Source organism: Candoia aspera, chromosome 1 (genome assembly GCF_035149785.1).
Source record: "Candoia aspera isolate rCanAsp1 chromosome 1, rCanAsp1.hap2, whole genome shotgun sequence".
Lineage (NCBI taxonomy): Eukaryota > Metazoa > Chordata > Lepidosauria > Squamata > Boidae > Candoia > Candoia aspera.
Genome location: NC_086153.1, coordinates 293,352,670 through 293,379,102, shown reverse-complemented (window position 1 = coordinate 293,379,102; position 26,433 = coordinate 293,352,670). Strand labels below are relative to the sequence as shown.

The 26,433-nt window shown below is 38.7% G+C and overlaps 1 protein-coding gene across 2 annotated transcripts in view; it reads left to right on the top strand.

Annotated features, from left to right (window-relative positions):
* SLC25A21 (solute carrier family 25 member 21) overlaps window positions 1-26,433 on the top strand; it is a 318,179-nt gene that overhangs the window by 237,220 nt on the left and 54,526 nt on the right. For both annotated transcript variants that reach the window (XM_063290059.1, XM_063290058.1), the window contains exon 3: window positions 3,271-3,354. In XM_063290059.1, coding sequence (XP_063146129.1) covers window positions 3,271-3,354 — 84 coding nt within the window. The remainder of the gene's footprint in view (window positions 1-3,270; window positions 3,355-26,433) is intronic.

The following is a 26,433-nucleotide window of genomic DNA, read 5'->3' as shown; positions in this document are numbered from 1 at the left end:
GAGGGATGAAAGAGGTAGGCCAAAACATAAGGCTGGACCTGTTCGCTGAGAAAAGTTTTAGGTAGATCATACCATTTATTTTAATTTATTTATATTGATATTATTTTAATAATTGAAAAAAATAACCAAAAGTGTAAAACTCTTAAAATCTGCTTGAATTATGGATGCTAGAAAAGAATATGTTAAATAATAAGGCTTTTACAAATTCCTTACTGAATTGTAATGCATCATTTTCTTACGTCTCTGACCTATATTTGAGACTTCCAGTGAAAGTACACAAACATATTTTCCATGCCACAAAAAAACTCTCTATGGAGTTCAATGTGTGCTTTAAAACATGCAGTGGAGCTACAAGTAATAGGAACACGAACCACTGTAAAATTTACTTTGGGCTTGATTTTTCAACTCAAATACATCTAAATCAGAGGCAGTCCCAAATAACTCAGGACCTAGGGCTAAGAGATCAGGGCTTCAAAAATCAGATAACTGCTGCTTATCAACAACAAGACACAGAACTTTCTAATTCTTTGCATTTATTTAACAATCAACTAGATTTTTGCAGACCAGGTTTGGCAGCTTTATCTGGGAAACCCATTCCCATTGACTAACAGGGAAAATCCACAAATGGCTTCACATTTTTACTTTTTTAAAGAAAATGGGACAGAATTTTCAGGCACAGTAGCCGTATCTGAATACATGAAGCCCGCCCAGTTTCAGAGACATAGGTGCAGTGATTTTGGAACTAGGCTCTGTTAAATTCTGACTTTTAGAAAAGAAAAATGCCTACAACTTTTTTATTCTGAGACGTAATTAGATGACACAGTAAAGGACAAAATTCAGCACTTTTCCCATAAAGCATTGTAATAGGAGAGCCTCTGATGAATCACTCTTTGTGATTTGAAGGTAAAGTTAATACTCCTTCAACATCACTCTTCCCTCCAATCTTTTGCACATCCTGGAATTTATGGGGAAACAAAACCTACATGTAAGCTTTGTGTGCAGACATATCTGTTCATCTGAAGGTCCCTAGAATCACACCCTGAGGCCTTGTGACTCGTGTCTGAGGGAGGACTGTACTTCAACTCATGGTGTGAACTGATCTAAAGCGGCTTGTTTGACTCAGTATTCATTATCCATAATTGATCACTAAAAGGGATCATAATCAATTCATAGTTGGTAAAATCATATTGATAAATTGCTTTAAAAATGCTGTTCATTTTTAATATCCAACCTCTTTTTCCTTATCTAGTTTGCAGGTTAACAAAAGAATATACAAAATTGAGTATAACATTAGAAAGAAAGAAATTGCTACAGATTACATCGAAGTATTCGTTGTACAATGAAGGTTTCAATCTTGAGCTGATTGCTTAGTATTAAAGTCTCTATTGTATAATTGCTTTATATAAGTGTGTAATATATCAGCGAAGCAAATTTAACAAAAATTAAAACACCAAAAAATAATTTGAAAAAAGGAACTGTATTCCTATCTGCTATTTTACCCTGTTGTAGACATTTAATCCCCCCTTAGAAGTTGAACTGTAAGTGATTATATTTGCTGTGCTGTGTGATTTATTGTATGTGTGGGAGCCATTCATTTTTAAATTTGGTTAAACTTTTATTGTGTATATATACTGTTAGTTTTTCCATTTCCGCATATTCTCCTAGTTTAAGTTCCCAGTCACATATTTTCAGAATTGTATCTTTCTTTCAGTGCTGAGCAACATTTATTCTCACTGCTGTAAGCATATATCTCATTGCTTGTAATATAGATACCCTAAATTGTAATTAATATAGATTATTTCTTTCTCTTTTTTAATTTCCAATACTCCAAGTCATCTAAAGAATAGAATGTTAATAATTTTAATTAATACTGCAAAATATGATTGTACTGAAACAATATAATGCATCAAAATTTCTAATATAATAAAGGGGGAGGAAAAAGAATATAGATCATCCTGATTTAGAGCTAGTAAAAGGATTGCATCTTTGAAGTCTTGAATCATTATCTTTATTTTCTATCAAAACTGGAATACTGGAAAGGATCACTGCCCTAAGAATTCTGTTTCATGTAAAATCTGAACTTATTTAGTAATGGTGCTGTAATAACTTGAAAGAGACAATACGAGAGATGTTTAAACGCCATGAGACTATGATATGGTAGAAAATTTAAGCTGTATTTTGATTTAGTTCTGAGAACATAATTTACTACTTTGTACAAAGTGTAAAGTTTGATCTTGGAGGCATCCTGTTGGTTTGGGATGCAGGTCCTACATAGATTAAATGTGTACTCTGGTCAAAATAATGTGTATTTATTTGGTATACTGTGGTTTACATAGTACCTTTGGTGTGCATGGCATTTTATGGGATATAAAATAAGGAGGTGCAGATCAGTTTAAATCTAGGCCATCTCAGTAAGACATGCTATCAGATCTGTTCCATCCCATTTTCTGTGAATTAAAAAAAATATTGTAATGACCTGTTAAGCCCCCTAGCAGCAACCCACAACCAAGAATGTGCAATTCTCACCAAGTCTTATTAATCAGATTCATTGAAATGAAAAAGGAGATTAACTGGATATGTGTGAGTTTAGTTCCTCATTTATCAATAAGTTTGCTAGGGAGGGATTTTTTCATCCTTCTGCTGATTGTCTGTTAAAGCAGTGGCGAGGTTGCTACTTGCTTCCCTGATGCAGGAGGAATGGGCAGATATTCCAGCCCCTGATCATTGCAAACAACCATCCTCTTTCTCAGGTCTAAGAAGTGTATTATAATACCTTTTCTTGATACAGGATATGGGTCTGCATGGAACATTCTCTAACATGCAGTACACATTTGTATACTACTGTCCCTCATATATACTGTTTTGTACAGATTTTTCTTTTTTTGGATACATTCTTCTGTATCAAAGTATGTTGGTTTGCCACTAATGTAGATATTTTAAGAAAATATTTTATAGGAAAGTATTTAGGAAATACTTTAGAAAATATTTAAGGCAGACACTTATGGGTTCCATAATGTCTGTTCCTGTTTATGCTGTAATAGATCCTGTGTTGGTGGACTATGTTAATTCACTTGAAAGAAAGCCATAGCAGATTTCTTTTACATCCCTGAGAAGTACCTGAAATAATGCATAATTTAACATCCAACACAGGACAAGGAAGTAAGAGATGAAATATGAACATAACATTCAGGAAAGTCTTTACAAAACTTGTAAAATTTATATTTTAAAATCCTTTTACAGCTTCTAAGTTTTCACTCACTACTTTCATAGGTTCCAGATTCAAAGAGGAAAATATGATCCCTCCGGGTACAAGAGCCTGGGAGACAGTTTTAAAACCATATTCCAGACAGAAGGGTAAGAATACCAGCATCAATTTTAATTTTATTATTTTTACTTCTTAAAAACATGATTGCGTTGCATTGCATTGCATTCATTTCATATTTGTACCTTGTTTTTCATTCTGAGTTGGAGTTCTAAGTTGCTGGCCATAGGTAGAGAATGCATACTAGGTCCTTCATAGCACTTAGAATATTTTTTAACCAACTGAGGTGCTTCTGGTATGTAAAGTTTTATGTGAGTGGGCCTGAAGTGTTTACAGTATTGATGTCATGAGCACTGAGGGTGAGCAGGAGGGGGCCCCTATCCAGGGGGGAAAACGCATGCGTAGTACTGAGGAGTTAAGCAGCCATTCAAAGAGACACAGATCAGACCCACCTTAACTTTTGGGGTTTATCTGTCTGGGTTTTTCCCACGCTTCTTCAGCGTGTTAGGATTTTCTGTCTCATGTAGCAGTAATAAACACTAGAGACCTACTCTTTGTCTCAGTGTGGTTCCTGGCTGTTAGGACAATTTCCTTATTAACATGAAAAGGATGTGGTTTTATTAACTATTACTGAATGATGAGTGTTATGTATTACAAGCGCTTCTTGCAGTAATATTAAGAAACTAAGAAAGCAGGTATATATAGGAGCATGGAATCATTTTTTGCATTTTTATTGTGAGAAAGTTCATGATAACATGCTATTTTACTAACATCACATGAGATAAATGTACGTCACATTTAAACAAAAGAAAAATAAGAAAAGATTCCTTGAAATGTAACCTTAGTTTAGAGGTCCAGTTCCCCTATTGTCCCAAGAGTATTAACAGATGCTTCTAGGCAATTAACAACAACTTTTTTGGATAATTAGAACATCATGACTAGAAACAGCCTTATCATATCATAAGGAGAAAAGTACGTGCAGTTCTAAAGTGGGACCAATTATCTAGAGCAGGAGGGAAGCAATCTGCAGGCTCCCATTTCTGCGGTCTCTAAAGCTGCCCCCCCCAAATACACTGCCAAAATTTGCAGCATGATCCCCTCTCTCTTGCTTTTTCCCTTTTCATGGTTTGAAGCTTAAAATAGTTATGCTCAATCTCTAGGGTAATAAAATATCTGTTTTGTGTAAGACAAAAAAATGAACTGTTTCCAAAATCAAGGGAAAAAGGGCCTGAAATCTCAGCCCCACACAGTCTAGTAATATCATTCCATTATCAGTAGTGGACCTCAGAAGCCAAAACAAGTTTAAGAATAAAATAAAACTGCAAAACCTGGAGGAAAAGTATTTCCTACTCCTGACCTAGAGATTAAGAGACTTCTTTATGAAAGTATTTAGGACTAGGTTGGACAGCCATTTGTTATTAATGTTCTAGCTCTTTCTTTCTTATACTTGGGATGTTCATCAGATGGGCTATAAGCCCACATCCAGTTCAGATGGTATCTAGATTGTGGTGGACTCTAGGCTAAGTCTATCACAATTTAGAGCAGTATTTTTCAGACTTGGCAACTCTTCAACCCATGCTGGCTAGGGAATTGTGGGAGCTGAAGTCCACACCTCTTAAAGTTACCAAGTCTGAAAAACACTGATCTAAGGTAAGTAGATTTGATAGGATTGCAGCTACCGGTGCTAACTCTCTGAATTATTTAATGTTGGAAGTGGCAATGATGTGAGCAATAGCACCACTGGCCAGGTGTACAAATAATGGGAAACCAGGGTTTTCCTCCCTAGACCCCATGATAAGCCTCTCACATGGATCCCTCTCCTCTTTTATTTTACTTCATTATTTATTTATTTATTTATTTGTCATATTTTTATTACTGCCCATCTCCCCCACTCGGGGGACCCTGGGCGGTTCACAATAAAACAGTATAAAATACAATAAAATCAGAATAATATCAATAAATATACAGATAAAATATAATAAAATCCAAGTGATGGCAGATCTAATTCCACCCAAAGGGGACTGGAACTGGTTCCGGCAGGACTAGGGAACCAACCAGCCCCAAGAGTGGCTCTTCCTCTCCCCACTCCAGTCATGGTGACAAAACCAGGTCTTCAGCCGTTTCCTGAAGTCCAGAAGAGAGGAGGCCAACCTTACTTCCGGGGGAAGGATGTTCCAAAGGGCGGGAGCTGCTGCAGAGAAGGCCCACCTCCTGGACCCCCCAGATGGAATTCTCTTGCAGACGGGGTCCACAGCATGCACTCTCTGCATGATCGGGTGGGAGGGGTTGATGTAACGGGGAAGAGGTGGTCCCTCAGGTAGCCTGGCCCCATGCCATGTAGGGCTTTAAAGGTGATAACCAACACCTTGAATTGGACCCAGAAGCAAACTGGCACCTAATGCAGCTCGCGGAGCAAGGGAGTTATATGTGCTGATCTTGAGGCACAAAAAACTGCCCGCACGGCTGCATTTTGGACCAGCTGTAGCTTCCGGATACTCTTCAAGGGTAGCCCCATGTAGAGTGCATTACAGTAGTCTATATGGGAGATGACCAGGGCGTGAGTGACCGTTTGAAGGGCCTCTCGCTCCAGGAAGGGGAGGAACTGGTGCACAACACAAAGTTGCGCAAAGGCCCTTCTGGCCACAACTGCCACCTGCTCTTCGAGCAGGAGTTGTGAGTCCAAGAGGACCCCCAAGTTATGCACTGGATCTGCCTGGGGCAGTGCAACCCCATCCAGAACCAAAGATGGCAAATTCCTAGGAGACGAGGGGCTGTTAACTCACAGCCACTCCATCTTACCAGGGTTCAGCTGAAGCCTGTTGTTCCCCATCCAGACCCCAACAGCCCCCAGGCACGTTATGTACACACATTATGTATTTACTGTTGGTTTTATAAACATTTTCTATCACATCATTATTTTTAAGACATTTAATAGAAACTAAAAGATAGAAAGGATGAAATGTACCAACTCAAGCTGGAGTGGCATGCTGGCTAGCTGAGGTCTCTTAAGAATGCTTAAATAGTCACATGAGTGGCAGGCAATTGGAATTTGGGGGGAAAGGAAGTTAAGGAGTTTCTTCCTTCTCAGTCAGTCTTGGCTAGTGGCCTGCAGAATACAAGAACCTGGAGAAAACTCTAGTAACTGCTCATACATAAGTTAATTCTATTTATAATTTTACTCATTATTTGTATTGCATGTTTTTAAAATAATCTATTGTCCCAATGTTTTATATTTTATACACATTTTATATATTGTTCTGTGAACTTTTATGCAATAATGCGAGTAATTCTACTATGCCATACAAAATAAATAAATAAATTCATACCCTCAGAATTCATACCCAAAGCCTGTAGAAACTGGAAGGCAAAGGTAAAGTTGGCAGGGATAGTTACATGAGGAATTATTTATTTCTTTTAAGAGCTATCTGCTCCCATTTTTGGTCACTCTGGGCTCATCCTCACATCCCCCTAACTGCAGCATAAACATGCCCTCAGCCACTTTTACATGCCATCTCCTTATGACATTACAGTATGTTCTTCTCATCCCCAGCCCACAGATGAAGCAGCTTAAAGTCCTCCAGAGGTTTCCCTTTTCTCCAGATATAATGTTGATCTTAGATACAATCTAGCACCCTTCACTGACAATGCAGCTGCTGACGTGATTGAAGGTGGAAGCTGCCCAGTTCCTATTTGTGACTTTAGGTTGCTATGGGGCAGGCACCCTCCCTCCAGTTTTTGGGAATTACCCCCCATAGCCATATTGGATTGAATAGCAGGAAAGACCAGATACCTGGCTTCTACAGAGGCATCTGCCTACCTAATGCCTGACTTTGGGTTTCTGAAGTGCTTCTCAGGTCTTACACAGCTTCTTGTATACACAGGTTCAGAGCTCTCTTGAAACAGCACTAGATCTGTTTTTAACACAGGTTGAGAATGCTAGACCTGTGCTGCCCTGAAGGTTAATTTAAACCAGGGAAGAGAGCTGATTTTGTTAGTTTCATCATCATCGAGTGTAGGACTGCCTTTCCACTGCTTCTGCCAACAAGGGGTTTCACATGGCTGTATTGTTTATTATTTTGATTATCCAGAGGGGCTGTTATTTTTTCTATTTCATTCCAGCTACATGGGTGTCCATGGGCTACTTCCAGATCTGTTGACCACGAGGTCAGAATTAGGCTCACTGCCATTCATTGCCATTCCCTTGCACCACTAGCTCACTCATTACCAGTTGTTCCTTCCTGTTTTACCTTATGTCCATCCTCTGTACCTGTTTCCTGTCAATCAGATTATTTTGGGACAGAGGTCCAACTCTTTCAGAAGAGCTTGTATGTTGTTGATCACTCTTCATTTCAACCCATACCCTCCTCCATGCCTATGGCTGGTCAGCTGGGCTATTTTGAGTAGGAGTTTAGCTCTCTTTCAGAAGAACCCTAGAGCTTGTTCAGAAATAGCCTAATTGAAGGTCACAAGCACAGAATATCTCCATACCTATTACTTGTTATTGTGTGACTTAACCCTTATCTAAATATGCCATGCCAAGCACCTGTCTATACCTTCCCAACGCCACCCAACATTAAGGAGAGTGGTTGGTGGTTGTTTACCCACAGGTAAGCAGTGGTAGGAGAATAAAGCAGTCCCTTTCCTTATAGCCTAGGGGGGCATTATTTTCTGGCCTTATTATCAAAGGAGAATAGGGCTTTTCAATTGGGCCAGCAAATTTTATTCTGAGATAATTCTCTCCTGGCTCAAGGGCTTTAATGTGTTTGTCTGGTTATACTCTCTATTGCATTGTCTGTTTGTTCAGACTTTGATCAATCATGAAGCACTAGCCGTCTGTTTAAAAAACTTATTCCTGGAGAATGAAGATCTCCTGTTTTGCTCCACCTAGGGTCTTGGAAGCTGTGTCTTCCCTGTTCAAGAACAGGCAGTGGCTGTGTAACTACCTACCCTGGTGGACTCTTTCACCTATGGGAATAACCACAAACTCAAGCACGGAGGATATGAGAATGCCACCTCACAGATACAATGGGGGAGAGTTCCAAAACAATCAAATCAAGTGCAATCAGCCGAATATTACTCATTTGTCTCCTTCCTACAGGAGATGATCCATCAGGCACTGAAGGTTGATTCTGTTCAAAATCAAGTCTAAACCCAGACTGAAAAAAGTAAAGATAATTTGTATCCTCCAATAACATCTGTAAGTGCACAGATACCATCCTCTCAAGAACCTTACCCCCAAAACAATATTTGTCACTGGGCAGTAGTTAGTATAATGTTCTGGGTTCAGAAAGGGCTTTTTCAGCAATGGTATGTTGCTACCTCCTTCAAGGCTGGTGACACTGTACCAAAATGTCAACATGCATTCACCTCTCCCTGGATCCTCATGAACCCATGGCTAACACAAATAAACTTGGGTGTCCACAAGGTAGAGAGCAAATGCTTCTACTTCCACCGTTGAACAAACCACGATACTTCAAACATTTGAATTGACTTTCCATTTTGTTATAGCCCTCCTCACACATACAGCAGGTCTGATACTGCCTTTCAGTCCCTCAATCTGCTTCATAACCTGTCTCATTTGCTTGCAAGCATTTACTCAAGGTATCAAATATTATTCTTTCTGCTGTGATCTGCTAGTCTGAAAAAAATGACTTCAGGCATGGTCTTTTTCATACTGGTAATAGCAGGTAGTTCTTAAAACAATATAAAAACAACTTACTAAATCTTGGTATGGAAGAAGAGGACAATAGCCTTTTGAATAGCATCTGCTTCTAGACTTTACTCTGTCATCACCAAAGATTAGTAACTGTAACACTTACTTTTTTAACACAAGCAGACATAGGCCTTTCTAATGAGACTCTCTGCAAGTCCTTTCGTGGGCTTAGTTACTGCCAAATAATAAATGAAAACTTTTGTGCTGGTGTTAGTCTGTATGAGAGCTGCTTAGAAATCTCACCATCAATGACTGGTGGGCCACAATGTTGACAGGAAGAAAGCATGAAGAATTTTGTTTTCTTTTTAGATCTTGGTGTTCCCCAGTTCATGGAGAGAAGGAACATTGGGGTATTTTCACTACAGAAAGAAAAAAAGGTTTCTTTTTTTTGTTTGTTTGTTTAACAAAAAATGCTGAGCAATTCAAGGAATGCGGCTTCTTTGCCTGGATTCATAGGACACGATTGTTCCTTTTCTGTATTTCTGCTATTGTAAAAGCCTACTGTACCTGAAAATTTTAAACTCAGAGAAGTAATACCAGTATCCTCTGGTAGCAGCATCTTTTCTGTGGAATTAATTCCCATGGGAAGCCTGTTTAACTAGTTTATTGGAAACATTTAAGAAATGTAAAAGTCTTGTTAATTGACAGTCAATAACTGCCTTAGGCATGAAAGCTGGCTGGGTGACCTGGGGCCGGTCACTCTCTCTCAGCCCAACTCACCTCACAGGGTTGCTGTTGTGGGGAAAATAGGAGGAGGAAGGAGTATTTCTCGTATGTTCACTGCCTTGAGTTATTTATAAAAATAATAAAGGCGGGATATAAAACAAACAAACAAACAAACAAATAAACATGCTGAATAGCTGGCTTTCATATTTGGTTACTTTATCTGAATATAGTTTATTGCAGGATTTCAGCACTAGGGGCATGTAGAAAGAAGCACTGTATTTTATTTAATTTTGTTGAATTACAATTTCACCATATCTTAAGGAGATCACAGAAGCATGGGCCAGGAATGTATCACAGATAGCAGAATTTGTAATAACATTTACTTCTGCTTTATACTGATAGATTAAGAAGAGTTTGGTCAGAAAAAAAAACCTGGGATTTGAGAATGTTCTTTTTTTTTTCCTCCAGAGCCATTGAAGTATGTTCAAAAGCAGCTTATTTTTTTCCTTTTCAAAAATAAAATAAAACATTTTTCCTCCCATGATTTTTTGGCATGCCAGAATGCATTGGGAAAAAAATAAAACAGTTGTGTGATCTTGCCTTTGTTATGTCAGACAGGTACAAAAACAGTATTAAAAATATATCGAGACCTTTCCCACATGAGAGCTATGCATGTTTTGAAGGGAAAAGTGGCCATTTCTACACAGATGTGCACTTCAAAGCTGACTTATTGTGTACCCAATATTATATTTGGCTTACTTTACCCAAGTACAAATTGTAAAGCAATAAGCAACCCTTTGCTATTTAAGAGAAATATCAACATTTTTGTTTCATAGAAATACACAATTAAGGCGGGAAATCCAGACAACTACAAACACAGGCCACTATCTTGACCAAGCTCCAAAGATTACCATACTGGGAGATGATGTTCCTTCACAGTTAACCCGCTTTTAGCCATACAGACCAGCACAAAAGGTCACGGATGTGGCATGCACCATTGCAATAAGCAGGCATGCACCTGCTTTTGGAGGAGTAAAAGAAACACTGAGATGGTGTCGTTGTTAAAAGTAAAAGCATTTCAGTTGCACAAACATTCACCACTTGGATTGAAAGCACACAAAGAGGACCATTAAAATAGTCCTGCAGTCCTTGAATGGTTTCTGATTAATGGACATCATAGACTCAAAGCCAACCAAAGAAGATGACCGTTAGTGGAAGAAGAATCAAGCAATAGATTGTGATTTCCAGCCTTGAGTGGATGGATTGTATAAGGTTGGCCTGGAATATATTACAGTATGTTGAATATCCTACCCATGACAATCAGTGCACTTCAGTGCTCATAGGAGAGAAAAAGAGCCATTTCTTCAAACTCCTGTGGCTCCTCTTTAGTTCAGGCATTGGCAAACCAAGACTTATGGGCTCTACTGAATCCTCTCCCCATCATCACTGTGCCCATGAGCAACCCTTGGAGACCCACATCGGGCAGCCAAATTTGAGTGGCTGATTTTTAAACATGTCATGCTTTTTCTTTTTTGGTATTTTTAGTACTTGTAACATGTGAGGGTATTTATCCCTCCCCATGTCATTTGCTTTATGTTATTGGCTCACTTTTAAATCATAGCTCTACCAATTGGTAGTAGAGCTCAGCTACCGAATAAATCAAAGTGCTAAAAATTTTCTGCTTCTCCTTTAGTCAGATTTACTTTCTTGTATGTATCTAAATCAGAAAGCAGTCTACGCAGGGCCACAATTTATTTATTTGGTCCTTTGTCCAGGAGCTCAAGGCAATTACATAGTATTTGTCCTATTTTCCCCCACAACAACAACCCTGTGAGATAAGTTGGGCAGAGAGAAAATAACTAAGAGAGATGAATGGGCACGGCTGAGAGTGGACTGGAACATGAGCCTCCCTACTCCTAATCCAATGCCTTAACTACTACGCCACATTGGCAGTTAAGGTGAGACCGGGGGCAGAGGCCAAGCCAATACAAACCCTGAGCCTGTTAAACAAAATTGACATCGGAAGAGTATCGAGCTATGTCAAGGGGACAAGCCAAATATGAGAAAGATCAGGTTGGCATCACAGAACCAAAGAGAATGAAGTTGGGCGATGCAGAAGTGCAAGAGCAGGCAATGGTCTTTTTGAGAAGAAAGGGACTGAGCTGGGCAAAAGCCCTTCTAAGCAACTGCTGAGCCCCAAGGAACATCAATATCTCATATCTAGTAGTGTCCAGTTTGTTGTTCTGGCTGTGGAAGTAAAAAAGTATTGGAGGAAGAGGAGAATAGCAGAAGTATCTTTTGCTTCTGTGGGATTCTTAATGTGCTGTTCATATGGTCTGGCACAGACATGTGTCTTTCTCCTTTTCCCTGTCTTAACTTTCAGAAAATTATCTGTCATCTCAAAAACTACCAGATCGTTCTTTTGACATCCCCTAACCAAGTCCAATTTGGTATAAAAGTGCTTCAACGTTCAGTACCATACTATATCTTCTGAATCCCCAAATGGTTTGTATAAATCAGAGGAGTTTAAAGAATTCTGGAGACCTTGAAGGTGGGATATAATCCAGTAAGTACAAACAAGTTCTCCTTGGGAGAACAGCAATGACAAATCTCGATAAAATAGTTAAGAGCAGAGACATCACACTGACAACAAAGGTCCGCATAGTTAAAGCAATGGTGTTCCCCGTAGTAACATATGGCTGCGAGAGCTGGACCATAAGGAAGGCTGAGCGAAGGAAGATCGATGCTTTGGAACTGTGGTGTTGGAGGAAAATTCTGAGAGTGCCTTGGACTGCAAGAAGATCAAACCAGTCCATCCTCCAGGAAATCAAGCCAGACTGCTCACTTGAGGGAATGATATTAAAGGCAAAACTGAAATACTTTGGCCACATAATGAGAAGACAGGACAGCCTGGAGAAGATGCTGATGCTAGGGAGAGTGGAGGGCAAAAGGAAGAGGGGCCGACCAAGGGCAAGGTGGATGGATGATATTCTAGAGGTGACGGACTCATCCCTGGCGGAGCTGGGGGTGTCGACGACTGACAGGAAGCTCTGGCGTGGGCTGGTCCATGAAGTCATGAAGAGTCGGAAATGACTAAACGAATAAACAACAAACAAACAAGTGAAAAAGCCTGTGTCAGGAAAAAAGTAGTTAGGCATGCACAGCACATGGAAGTTGTGTGTGAACACATTTGAATCTAGGATAATATATTGCTTTTCTTTGATTTTTGAAATGAATTGGTCATGGCAGATTTCTCCAAATTATGTTCCCTATGTGTTTTGCACTGCAATTCCCAATATTTCCAACTAATGCAGCAAGTATGGATATGGTTCATCCTTGCTGGAAATAACAAGGAATGTGTTTGGAGATTACTACCCTGGAGAGATGGTAGCAGCCTGGAATATCTATCATAGAAAAAGGGGTATTAATGCCACTATTTAAATAAAGTGTCTAAAATCTTCAGGAAAAAATGTTTAGAAATCACAGGAATCTTACATGAAGCTTTTCAGAGTTTGCAAAGTCTCCTTCTGCCCTCAACGTCTGCCGGCCAGTTCAAAAACACAATCTCCAAAGTGTTCTCTAGGTAGAAATAAACTCTCTCAATAGGGAATTTAAATCTTCAAAGTAGAAGTCATCCCTTGAACTTTGTCCATGTATTACAAGAAAATGGGAGCCACAAAACATAAAATTTAATTGAGACTTACTAGAGTCAGGCTCTGTCTAACAGTGTATTAAAGGTCACATTAGTTTTTTGTTAAAGAGAGGCAGACTGTTTGTAAAATTCCTTTAGAACTTTCCAGTAGATGCTGATGACATAATATCCATCCTCAGTAGCGAGGCTAAGTGTTGGATGAGTTATTCCAAATAGGACTTCTACAGCTGAACCTCTCTGGATGTGACAGCATTTAATTTAAGAGCTGGTGTGCACTTTGGCAGTTCTTTGACAGCAAAACTAGCCAGTGGAATTCATCTGTTTATTGAGGACTGACAAGTTTATAGCAAGCATAAACAGAATCTGATGTTTATTATGGTAAAAGCTTGAAACTGAGAATTAGTCAAAGTATTGAACAAAGAAAATCCTTTTAGCATGGTCAGATGCTATAAATAATTGTTGAGATCATTTTTGATGCATTTTTCTGTTAATCATTTAGAAAGAGTAAAGACTGATTAAAACTGGAGAGAACCAAATTTGTCAATGTTTTATCTGCTGTGTTCATAAATACCATTTTAAGTAGCAAATGCTAGCTGGTTTACTAGAGACTCCTAGTTTTGCCAACAGATTTTTTGTTTTTTGAGTTTTCAGAAATATTACCATGGTTTTAAAAGTAAAGACCAATCACCTGGTTTCAGAGCAGTAAGCCTGCTGTGTTTAGCCCGACAAATCCTTCTGCTTTGGGAAAGTACCTTGAAAAATCTGGTCCTGCAGGTTTGAAGTAGAACATTGTATGGCATCCATAACAAACAAAGACACCAGAATGACAGCAGACTCATGATGATGTCTTCCCGCAAATGCCATGGTTATGTATATATGCCATGGCATTTGCATAATGTATCATCACATATGCATTGTCATTTGCCCCTCCTTGCTTCTACCCTGTGAATGCCCATGCTAAATCCTAAGCCAGAGTTTCTCAAGTCTGGCAACTTTAAGACATGTGGACTTTCTGGACTTCAGTTCCCACAATTCTCCAGCCAGCATGCTGGTTGGAAAATTGTGGGAATTGAAGTCCACATGTCTTAAAGTTGCCAGACTTGAGAAACACTGTCCAAAGCTCACTCCTAACAATGTCTCCAACAAAATTCCCAGTTCATCCTCCTTGGCAGGGAATTCTAGGAATTGAAGTCCCATACTTCTGAGCTTCACCCGGGTGGGAAAAACAAGTCAGGAGTATCGGACTTGAGAAAGTCAGGTTCAATTTGTTACTCAGCCCTGAATGTCTCTGGGTGGAAATTAAGCCAGTCTTGTCAGCCTACTAGATCTTCCAGAATTATTGTTGAGATTAAAAAATGGGAGAACAAGTTATTTGCAAGAAAGTAGAGATATAAATCAAATACAGTCAATAAGATAAGTGAACTGGCAAATTCATGCAGTACTTTCCAAAATAAAAATAGGAGATAAGATGCCTGAAGAATTGGGAAGAGCAAGGGTTCTTTTTTAAAAAAAATGTTGATCATTTGCAAAGTCTGATGGAATGCCAGGTTCATCCTCACTGAAGGGGTGAAAGCAGATAAGAGGTCATAGCACGCCCATTCATTGAGGATGACCCTGGCATTCCATCAGATAGTCCCTATTTAGTCAGACAGAAAGACCATCTGTCTCTGATAGAGGCTAGCTAAGATGCCTCTAGATAGGATATGCCCCTCTTTTCCTTTCCATGTTATTCATCTGTGTCATATGCTTTTTGAAGGCCCTCTTTCCATGCTGTTAAACAAATCTTCTCCAAAGTGCACTTTTGGGGGTTGGGGAGCAAAAATGTTCAGAAACAGTTTTCAACAAAGTGTAAAGAACTGTAGCTAGGAAAAACAAAGAAGAATATCCAGGTCCATTAATTTACCCCCAAATTCAGAGCACCTATGACTTTTATAGTCCAGTTCTCTGGTTTCTCATACTAGCAAATAAATTATTGGGATAGGGCTTACAAGGACAGGTAGACTTTTGACAGTTGATCATATATTGGGCAGCTGAGGTCAAATTGGTATTGGCCAGGTGATAAACTTCAAAACTGATAGAGCTGGATTTTTCTGTTTTTGTTGTTGCCATTAATTTTTTACTGTTTGGGTTTAATTTTAATTTTCAATTCTGTTGAGTTAAAGCTAAGTAAAAACACGTATACCCTTTTCTAGTTTTTTTTTTTTTTTTTTTGCTAAAAATGAGAAAATACACATTGGTTTTTAGAAGTTTATTGCCAAAATTTGTCAGCACAGTTTCTGGGGGCCTCATGCAGCCTTGTAAGCCAAAGATTGAAACACAAATAGAATCTCTATCAAAATGGTAAGTACAGTCCACCTTTCCATAAGCTTACAGAAGAGAAAGATACAGATGTTACAGATGTATGGAGTTTTATATGACTTCTACAACCACCACCCTTGGAGAGGGGATTTTTTTTTTTTACACAGTGTATATCCTGTTTGTTTTGATCTATGGATCCAACAAAGAAAGAAGGTTGCCTACCCAACAAAAGGAGCAGTAAAAATAAATTTAAGTATCAGGGAGGTATTAGCATCATGGAATGAATAGTACTTCCTAGGAAGGAGAGACTATAGTGACATTACATAAAATATTGTAACTTCCAAGATCAATGTGCCAACTCAAAATGGTTTCAGTAGAGCTAAAAAACCAGAAAATTCCCCCTTGCCTCCCTAAAGTCTGGATGCCCAATAGATGTTTTGAAATGCAATTGTTATATCAGCAGAAACTGTGAAGTGAATGGAGCTTTGCAAAAGAGCCATTTTTCAAAGAAGAGTTAGCACCAGCTAGTTGGTGCTTGTTTTCAACAAGCAATCCCCAGTGATGGCCATTGGGAAGTATAATCATCAATGTACTGTGCAACGCTGCTGTGAGCATTCACAGGGGCTGTGATTAAAACAGCTGTAAAGAACTGCAGTTGCAGAAGGATGGGTTGGGTGCCAAAACAGCAGCTGAAAGCACTTGGATATAGTGATTCATAGGCTAGGGCATCTGGGTTGCAGCAATCTGGATGACCACTAGATGGCAGCAAAGTGACAGAAATCTGTAACAGTTTGCTATCATCTAGTGGTTGTCCTTAGGCCTAGATTCACATGTTACATGAAAGATCCTACCTGCAGATATTGGGGAATGGGGAGAAACTTCCGGCTTTCATATACAAAGTGCTTTTATTTGTTTTCCTTGGCTAAATTAAACAGTGAAATGTTGGGGGGGAGGGTTCTTCTACATATGTTACTAATTTGGTTCCCCATCTCATTCCACATACACCCCAGCATCATTTTTTTTCCTAGGTCCCTCTTGCCTGCTGTGAATAAACTCTTAGGTTACAATGTACACACATTACCCTCCCAGTATTATTTTGGGTGTTGTTTTTTTTTGCTTTTTAAAGTTACCTATTCTCCCAGATGTTCCTTTCGTAATTTAAATTACTGCAATTAGAAGATGGATTTGTATTTATTGTTTTATGAAAACATGTATTTCCCGATTTTCTAACAGAGACTCTCAACTTACAGAACTGAAGAAAGCCTTTTAAATTACTAACGGAAACAGGCAGAAAGCGTCTGGGTGGGATAACGAACTTAAACACAAACTTTTCCTTAAAAGGTCACTGTAGATCAATAGTCTAAGCTGGTCTCTTACAACATGGTGACTCCCACTATGCTGATGATGCTGGGAACTGTAGTCTAAGAAGCAGGATTCACCAAGTTGGGAAAGGCTGGTTTAAATCATAATGGGTTTCTCTCCTCCAAGATTCTAATCCAGTGCTTCTCAACTTTGGCGACTTTAAGCTGTGTGGACTTCAACTCCCAGAATTCCCCAGCCAGCGTGCATTATTTTTCCAACAAATATTTATTTTCAAGAACATATGCTAGCAAAAATATAGAACCAACAACAATGTGCTTTCCAAGTTTCATCATAGAAACATATGACGTGTCATGTGATCTACAGACTACGGTGATCATAGATTTGAAGGGGCTGGGTTGAAGCTGATTGCTGGAATCAAGAAATAAATTAAATAATGTAAATCTAGGCTGTCAAGTCTGTCAATGGATGAGGGAAAGAAAGAAGCAGACAATTTATAAGGTCACAATGCGCAAAAGTTTCAATGACTACTGTTTGTTTATTCTTCAAATTTCTATCACCTCCCATCTCTCCCAAAAAGGGGACTCTGGGCGGTTTACAATAAAATACTGCTGTGAAAACAGCCCCCCCAACTCCCCCAAAATACTCAAGAAGCAAGGCAATATTTAATTTTAAGGCTATGCCTGCCAGACCGAGGAGATGAGGACAAAAAGGACATGTCCTATTTTTGCTTGACGTCTGGTAACCCTAGCCTAGCCTGGCTTAGCAGAGAAGTCCAAAACCTGAAAACAGCTATCGAACAGACCCTTTTTTGAGACTCTTCCCCACATGCCAGCTATGGACTTATTTGCAGCTCATTACATTTCTGTGTTAGTTTGAGTTTGATTTTTTGCTCAAAATGTGACTTAATATAGATTCAATTGTGCATCTCCTCTTAATTTAAACTTTATTTTCTTTTTAAAAGTTTAAATGCTTATGTTGTGACCATCTAAGAACAATATTCCAACATTCAAAGAGTAAAATCTATGTGTCACTGAATTCCATTCCATGCATTAATTTTTCAGAGATTAATCCAAAAAGAACTCTGATTTTCCATTATCCCCAAGACTGGGGACAGCCAATTATACTGTAGTTCCAACCTTCAAGAAGAGAAATAGAGATAATCCTGCTAATTACAAGCCAATTAACCTGCTCAACATAATCAGTAAACTTTATGCCAGGCACTTCATAATAAACCTAAGGACTATCTGGATCAGGAATATCTGATAGTGGAAGAGCAGGCCAGTTTCAGAGAAGATAGAGGCACCATTGACCAATGCTTGGTCCTACTACACTTGATTGATAAATACTCATCCAACAATGCAGCATGACTATATGCTGCCTTTATAGATCTTAAGGCAGCCTTCAGTTCTATATCCAGGACCAAACTATAGGAGAAGCTAGAAGTCTCATCAACCGTAGGCTTCTCTACTTAATTTGAACCTTGCACACTAATACAACTCTTAAGGTCAGATGACTCTTAAGGTCAGAATAAGGATTTCTCACAAAGCCAGTTAAAACTCAAAAGGGGATCATTGATAATTGACCCTCTGCTTTTCAATGTTTAAATCAATGGTATGGTGAGATGTCTAAACAATTTGAATTTCCATCCCCACAAGCTAAGGGATCACAGCACAGCTCTGCTGCTTTATGCAGATGATGCTGTAGTTCTTTCCAGAACACCAATAGGCCTTAAAAGAGCTCTGAAAGCATTATTGTATTGCCCAATACTGCAGCAATGATCATCTGTCACTAAACTGTCAAAAAAACCAAGATTATGGTACTTGCCTAGAGGCCGAGGCTCCACTCATGGAGTATTAATGGTCACAAGATAGAACAGGTGAGCTGCTTCAAATATTTAGGAGTAGTTCACTGGTTCAAGGAAAGTGAATATTTCACTTCAAATATTCTGCTGCCACTGGACAAAGATCTGCCAATGCCATTCTTAATTTTTTTAATATCCAAAGGAGGATATTACATCCTAACCGCACTTAAGCTTTTTCAGGCTAAGATGCTTTAGTTAGCCCTCTAGCTCGTTGTTTTACTGCCTTGGATCCAAATTCATCAAAGCAGCTCTCCAGATACCCTGCTGCATCTCAAATGCTTATCTATGGCTGGAAACGGCAGTGTTTCTCAACTCTGACAACTTGAAGAGGTGTGGACTGCAATTCACAGAATTCCCTGGCCAGCTTTTCTGGCCAGGGAATTCTGGGAGTTGAAGTGCACACCTCTTCAAGTTGCCAGGGTTGAGAAACACTGGGAGACAGGCACAATAAAAGTTGAGTGAAGAGTTTGTCTTGCATCCATTAACCTTTGGCTAAAGCTTAACTTTTATCCTCAAGGCCTAGCACCATTAATTCTCCAGGACAACTTTCAGTCTACAGTACCTGGATTAAAGCTGTTAAATCTAAACTCCTAAGTCTGGGCTCCTCTCCCTCCTTGGTCCCCAGGATGGTATGCGATCAGGCAAAACAAACCCTGAAGCAGAGGATAAAGGATACCAAGGATCAGGCAGATCTAGGAAAGGCCCCAGCCTTCCTGTCATCAACAATCAATAGATACAGTATATTGTCAATGCTGCCAGCTATTTCACACAACCAGAAACACCCAGCCATCAGAAAGCTTTCTCTCTCACCTAATGTCATGCTCTCCCCTCTGCAGTATTGGATGGCAAATACAAAAAGTGATATTGGCTCAAAGGCTGTGCCCCTGCTCCTTTTGGACTCACGGGCTCTAGTCAGGTTGTTTTATAGATGTGTTTCAATTTTGTCTCAAATTTTATTTATTGATTTCTTAAGATAGATTTATAAGTGCTCACAGATCACTCATGTACACACTTCTTGTACTGGTCTAAGACTAAGACTATAATAAACTGACGGACTGAATTTTCCTTTGAACATACAGATTAGAACATAGAGAAGGCATGTTCTAGAAAGAAAGCATAGCATTCAGGGGTGCCTCAGGTATCAAGAACGTGAACCAAAGAGAGGACTTCTGGGGAAGAAATGGCAAACCTAAGACAGCAGAGCTGACAACTGTGGTGGAATGAAAAGCCAGCGAGTAGACCGGCTCTTCATAATTCCTCTCTGGACTTGAAATTGCCCACAAGTGCTCTGGACAGCTGCTCCTCGTGAGGAGACTGCAAGATAGTGGTCTCTGGCAGGTTTAGATTTCTGACAGATGAGGGAATAATCATCTTGCCTAAATCACAGTCAGTGCCTTCAAAAGTTCACTGGATTCGCATCCTTCCTTTTCCAATCACTTTTGGAAATTGCTTATTAACTGCTTTTCAGCTATTAGAAACCTGTGGACCGACAAGTTTTACAGCACTGGGTGAGTTTTCTTCAATTCTTAGCAAAAGAAGTTTTCAATACAAATCTAAGGATTTTTTTTTTAAAAAAGTCTTTTGGAATAAACAGCAAAAGGGGGATTAGAACTTTGATTTTGGAAAGTTACAAAGAGACTAAGGGTCCAGATGGATCTGAAATAAGATTTTGGAATTAATTATAAGAATCCTTCCCATGGGAAAATGCTTTTGTTTTGAATTCTTTTTTAAAAAAATAATAGGAAGGGACTTTGAAGATTAGACACTAGTGGGAACCAGAAGGAACTAAAGTTTACAATTAAAGGAGAAGAATACTTAAATTTGACTTACTAATACAGAATGGAGCAAAATATTTTAACATTGGACATATTGCAGGGTATTTTTGAACAATGGACCCAGAAGTTAATTTTAAGAGTGTCTGCCTCTATAGATAGACTGTATTTAAAAGATGTTATTGAAGAGGAACAAGTTCTACCTGACAAGATCAATACTGGCTTGACACTGGACATACAAAAGAAACTGGCTGATGTCTTAATAATTAAAAGAATATGCAAATAACAAACCAAGAGAGTGTCCTGGATAATTTTTTCTATATTGGATTTACAAGAGAGGCTTGTTAAAGCTTTGAAGAATTTTGTGAGAAGGGACAAAGAAAAAATGAAAAGAAATCAAATTTTAGGACATTATTTGAAGGGACTAAAGATCAAGTTTGTTAAAAGTAAAAGGAAGGAATATAAAGTTGGTTTATGTTCAAGGTTAAAATAGATATGTTGTTATCTCTAGTAACCCTTAATGGACTTTTACTGATCAGGACTGAAATGATGAGGCTTTAAGGATTTGTTTATAGATAAGAGATGGGATATGGGAAGAAGAGATCAGTTGTATTTTAAGAGAAGGTGATAAGTGACTGAAATTGTTTATACCTGTGATGAAGGAGGAAGTCATTTCATTATATATTTCTGTTCTTTTTCTTTACTGTATTCTTATTTTTTCTTTCTTTTCTTTCTTTTCTATTTTCTTTTTTTCCTGCACCTTCTATTTTTTCTTTTTAGTTTGTATTAGTTTTTTTATCATTGTGTAATTTTAAATAAAATTACTATTAAAGAAGAACATGAACAAAATAGAGATTATTCTGATGGTACTATCTAATGGTAATGGTGTTCTAATGGTACTAATAGAGCTATCAACCAACATAATCGTGTGTGATTGATGGAGAGATTCATAGGCAGCTATATCATACCAATTAAGCAAAAAGTTATTTATTGATGAATCCTTTGCCACTTTACCAAGTCAGTTCACAGAGAATTTGCATGGAAAGTGGAGGGAGAATGACTCAACATTCAGGAATTTTCACAAAGGAAATAATCAGTTAGGAACTGCTCCTGAATAAGTCCACCTGAACAGAATGGTAGTTCTATTACCACTTCTAGATGTATCTTTCTGTAGACCTCAGGTGGTGAAATTTTTGCAGACTTTGGATTTTCATTTAAGGGGAAAAATATGTTTCTGTCTCTTGGGGTTATAGATGAACATAAAATCTCAAACTGAAGCCAAAGCATTTCTAAATGGTGTGATCTGCAAGTAGCTCAAATTATAACACTCAGAGCTGTGCACTACCTGTTGCATTTCAAGGAAGTGATAACTCTGACACCTACCAATGAAGTCACTGGCTAAAGTGTTAACTAGTTTGGCAAAAATGCACATATATGCAATCTAGTACAGTATTTATGTTTTTCCAGACTTCATTCAAACAAAACATTGTAGCCTAGAATCCATGTCAAGTGTGTTAGCGGTATTGTTTTTTAAAATAAGCAAACAATGTATTTGCATTTTTCTATAATGTGTGGTTCTGATTGCTGTTAATAATTAACTTCCTATAAAAGAAAACTTCAAAAAAAGCATCACTAAACATAGTACATGTCTCATAAATCACTTTTATGTCTTGGAAACAGCTGACTTTACATTTTATTATATTATATGAAAAAAGTATCATTTCATCTGGAAAGAATCAGTGTAAAATGTGATTGTCAACATAGCTAAACCAGTTTTTTGAAGAAAATGGCTGCATGCGAAGCTAAGAACTATAATTATGACAAGATTTTCTTCACCAGACATTAGTTACAAGAACCAGGGGATTCAGATGGGATGTGCACAGGAAATACCTGGCAAACAATGTGAAATGTTCTTGAATGCAAAGCTGAGTTGTTCCTTTCAAAATATGAAAATCAAATATGCAATATGAACTGCAATCTAAGCATTTAAAGGTGGGTTGACTTTTCTGAAACTTGTGAAAAGATGTTTGGCAGCGTGTTTTGTAATTCAAATAATACCACATGTGTGTGCTTGTAAAGCTACACTTAGAATTATTTGTGCTGAGGGGATCATAGTTTGTATCATACTTAATCAGCATTTCATGCATAATGTTAAGAGGCAAAGCCTTACTTTTTGTTTCAAGTACAGCCTTTACATCTTCATCCTTGATTTCCAATTCTTTTAATTTTTCTTACAGAACTGTCAACATACACTGTGTTTTTCCAGCCCTTTCTGCAGTAGCGCTGAATTGCAAAGCTGGGCTTTGTTTATTTAGCTCCAAAAGTCTGGTGGAAGCATTCTTGTCCTATACAACGAAACTACTAGTACAATAGGAAGGCATACGCTACTAGTATAGAGCTTACCTCTACAGAAAGCTCTGTGTCATTTATACAATTAGTTAAAACCCTTACAGTAAACAAACTGTTGATAAAAAGCATCTACTTATAATTGTAGATAAAAATAATGCCACACTGAATATTAGGGAAAGCTTGAGCAAAGAAAGAATGCGAACGTAGCACAAAGAGAGCCCTCTACATAGAGTAGCAGGAAGGATGTTCCAGAAGATGGGAACAACCATTTCCTACGTCTCCACTGTATGATAACCTGTAGGATGTGATGACGGCAGTAAAATCAGCCTTGATAAGTGTAGCAAGCCAATAAAGGGCAGCCTGTTGAGATAAATATGTACAATCTAGAAACAATAACGAATGTCAATCTTACTGTCTTAATCTCCTTGACACTTTATTATGAATTCTGAAAGAGCTTCACCTTCTTGTGGTGTGTTTCCACACAAGCATGGGCTTTGCCCTTCCTACACTCTGCAGTCTTTTTCTGCTAATGCTTGAAGGGCTTCCTCTCTGTCCTCCACTGTTCTATGAGTTGATCAGTGCTCCCTCCAGCTGGCCAATGGCACCGCATACAAAATGCCTCCATCCTCTGCCTCCATCCTGACTTCTCCCTCGCTATATTTGCTTTTTGCAATGAGGGACACAATAAACAGAAACACAGCTAGCCCATGAGCAGGGAGAGCAGCAAAGCTGCATCTCAGAACAGTCAGAAAGGCACCACGGGACTATAGCAGGGATCCCTCTGGAGAAGATGCTGAACCAAAAGCTAATTGTGAAGACCAACACAAGCCCCACAACCCCAAGATCAGTTCAGGGATGCCCTCTTATATATAGAAGACTCTCTGCCTCTCTGCTTATCTGCCTATCAGCTGTCGATTTATTAACGTTTTCCCCTGAAATTGGATACATTGTTTTTTTAAAAAAAATTCTAAAGTAGTGTTTTGGAAGAGGCAATTTTTCAACACTTTTTCTTAAAAGGTGGAAGGTTCTTTTTTTCTTCCCTTTCCCTTAAAAGTAAGAGCAGCCACTATGATTGTGTTTGCATCCTTTAATCTTTCATCTTTGCCTGAGTTCCCCAAATGATGTCTCTGTTTGCAATTTCCTTCACTTAAATGGTAGAGCATTTGAAGAATCGTGATATCTCGTTTCTCACAGGTAAACTAGATACTTGAAAATCAGCACTGTTGATCACTAGATAGCTATTCATCTAAATGCAAAGAAATTAACAGCCCTTTCTGTTTCTGAATGTGGATCCAATTAGTCATAAATCCTTGACAATTGTGTAGCTTTCCTGCAGACTTTATTTTGAACAAACGAGGCTAAAGTGAAGAGTTCCTATTTTATGTGTTGTGAATAAAATTAATAATGAACTGAAACAACCACAGTTGGGACTGGAATTTCAGTTGCTATGCGAATCTGACCTGATTTTACAACCTTTTTGTGGTGGCTGTTAAGTGAATCACTGCAGGTGGTAAGCGAACCATGTGGTCATTAAGAAATCACGTGGTTTCCCATTGATTTTGCTTGCCTGAAGCTGACTGGGAAGGTTGAAAATGGCGATCGCATGACCATGGGACACTGTGACTGTCATAAGTGTGAGGATTGGTGACAAATCATTTTTTTCAGCACAATTGTAAGTCCGGATTGTCACTAAATAAATGGTTGTTAAGCAAGGACTACCTGTAGAGTGGTATCAGCTTGCCTGCTCTTTGTCTAAGCCGGTGTTTCTCAACCTTGGCAACTTGAAGATCTGTGGACTTCAATTCCCAGAACCCCTCAGTCAGCATGTTCTGGGAGTTGAAGTCCAGGTTGAGAAACACTGGTCTAAGGGAATGAAAGTCTCTTCCTCCAGTCTTCCCTTCTAAGTGCAAATGCACAGAGCCTGTAGATTCTCACCCTCAGGAATGCTGATACAGAATATTTCAACCTCCAACAGTAAATTGATTAACTGGTGTACACAGGTCAATATAGTATACAACATCAACTGAACATTCCAGTCCCAATTGTGGTCGTTAAGCAAGGACTACTTGAATCACGCCTACTGCCCCCTTGTGGTCAATAGGTCATGAGGCACTGAAAAGTCAGTGCCGCTGAATTTGCATTTCCAACATTTCCAGTGAAAAATAAGTAGTTTTTCGACTGGATGCTCAAGTTGGATTTGGTGTGTATGGTTGTTCTATGGCAGTGCTTCTCAATTTTTTGTACCTTAAATCCTCTTTCAGTTAGAAACGAAAGATCCTTTTTTCCCCCCAAGAAGGACATGTATATATTTACAGGCATTCAATTCATCAGTTACAGTAAATCTTGAGGACATGGAAATTGTAAGAATACTGTTGGCAATATTGCCATAACTGAATAACATTGAGAACTAACCTGCCCAGCACTGCATCTGCCACTATCGGAGCATCATCCTTTAAACCCAAACTAAAAACTACAACCAGTTAATGAGAGCAAACTTCCCAGTACATTTTTTTTCATTGTCTCCTGAACTAGACCCCTTAGAAGCTGCTCCAGTCTTAGACTTCAAGAAACATCTGCCAAGATACGTAGTTACTTTGCCTTAGCACCCTTGACTGGAGACTGGTGGTCCTGCCTTTCTTCTTGGCTTTCTTCTCTCTTCCCAATTCGTGAAGGGGAGCTGTGTCCCACCAGGACTACTTCTTCATGACACCAGAGGTACATGCATCACTAACTGAGAAACACTGCTCTGAAGAATACGTGTAGCTCACTAGGACTTGAGTAGTGGTCTTAACTATTGGAGAGAGTTCTATTTATGCAATGGGGAGCTGGTCAAATGGGGCTACAATTCAGTATTCAAGCATGCATGATTTCATGCTCATTTTGGCAGAGTCAGATTTCAATTTGAATTTTGAGTTTCAAAATGTAATTTTGAACAGCCATTTTCTTAAGAAATTTGTCTATTTCTATATTAATTCTGCAAAGTTGTGCTACTTCTGTAAACTATTAGAAAGTGTTTGAGATCATGATAGCTGTGAATCAGAGAGTCGCTCTTTGAGTGAGATGGGCAGTGACGAAATTCGAAATATAAATAAATAAAGATAAATAAATAAAGATCAGTTGTTGTTAAGCAAAAAGTGTGGGTTTCGTAGAAGCTAGTTTCTTTGCCTTGTCCATATAATACTTGGTAATTTCTTGTTGGGAGTGACCGACATGCTTAAGGTACTGAAAAATTAAGTTGTTTGGGGGGCAGGGTGATCAATATTTTCTGGTAGTATTATTTGGCAGAGCAAAACTTTGGTAGCTTGATACCACATATCAGAAAACAGTTCCTTCAGCTTCAGTGGGAATATTGTAAGTAAATATTTAAATGCTTTCAGGATTGCGGCACTTACTGTAATTACTGTTTTCCTGAAGCAGGATCTAATCCTTACTGCTCACATTGGATAGTGCTTGCTGCTGACAGGAAGAATTAGGATTTGTCTTCAGAGTAAATAAAGCAAGATGAAAGGAACAGCTATGCTTTTACTGCTGCTGATT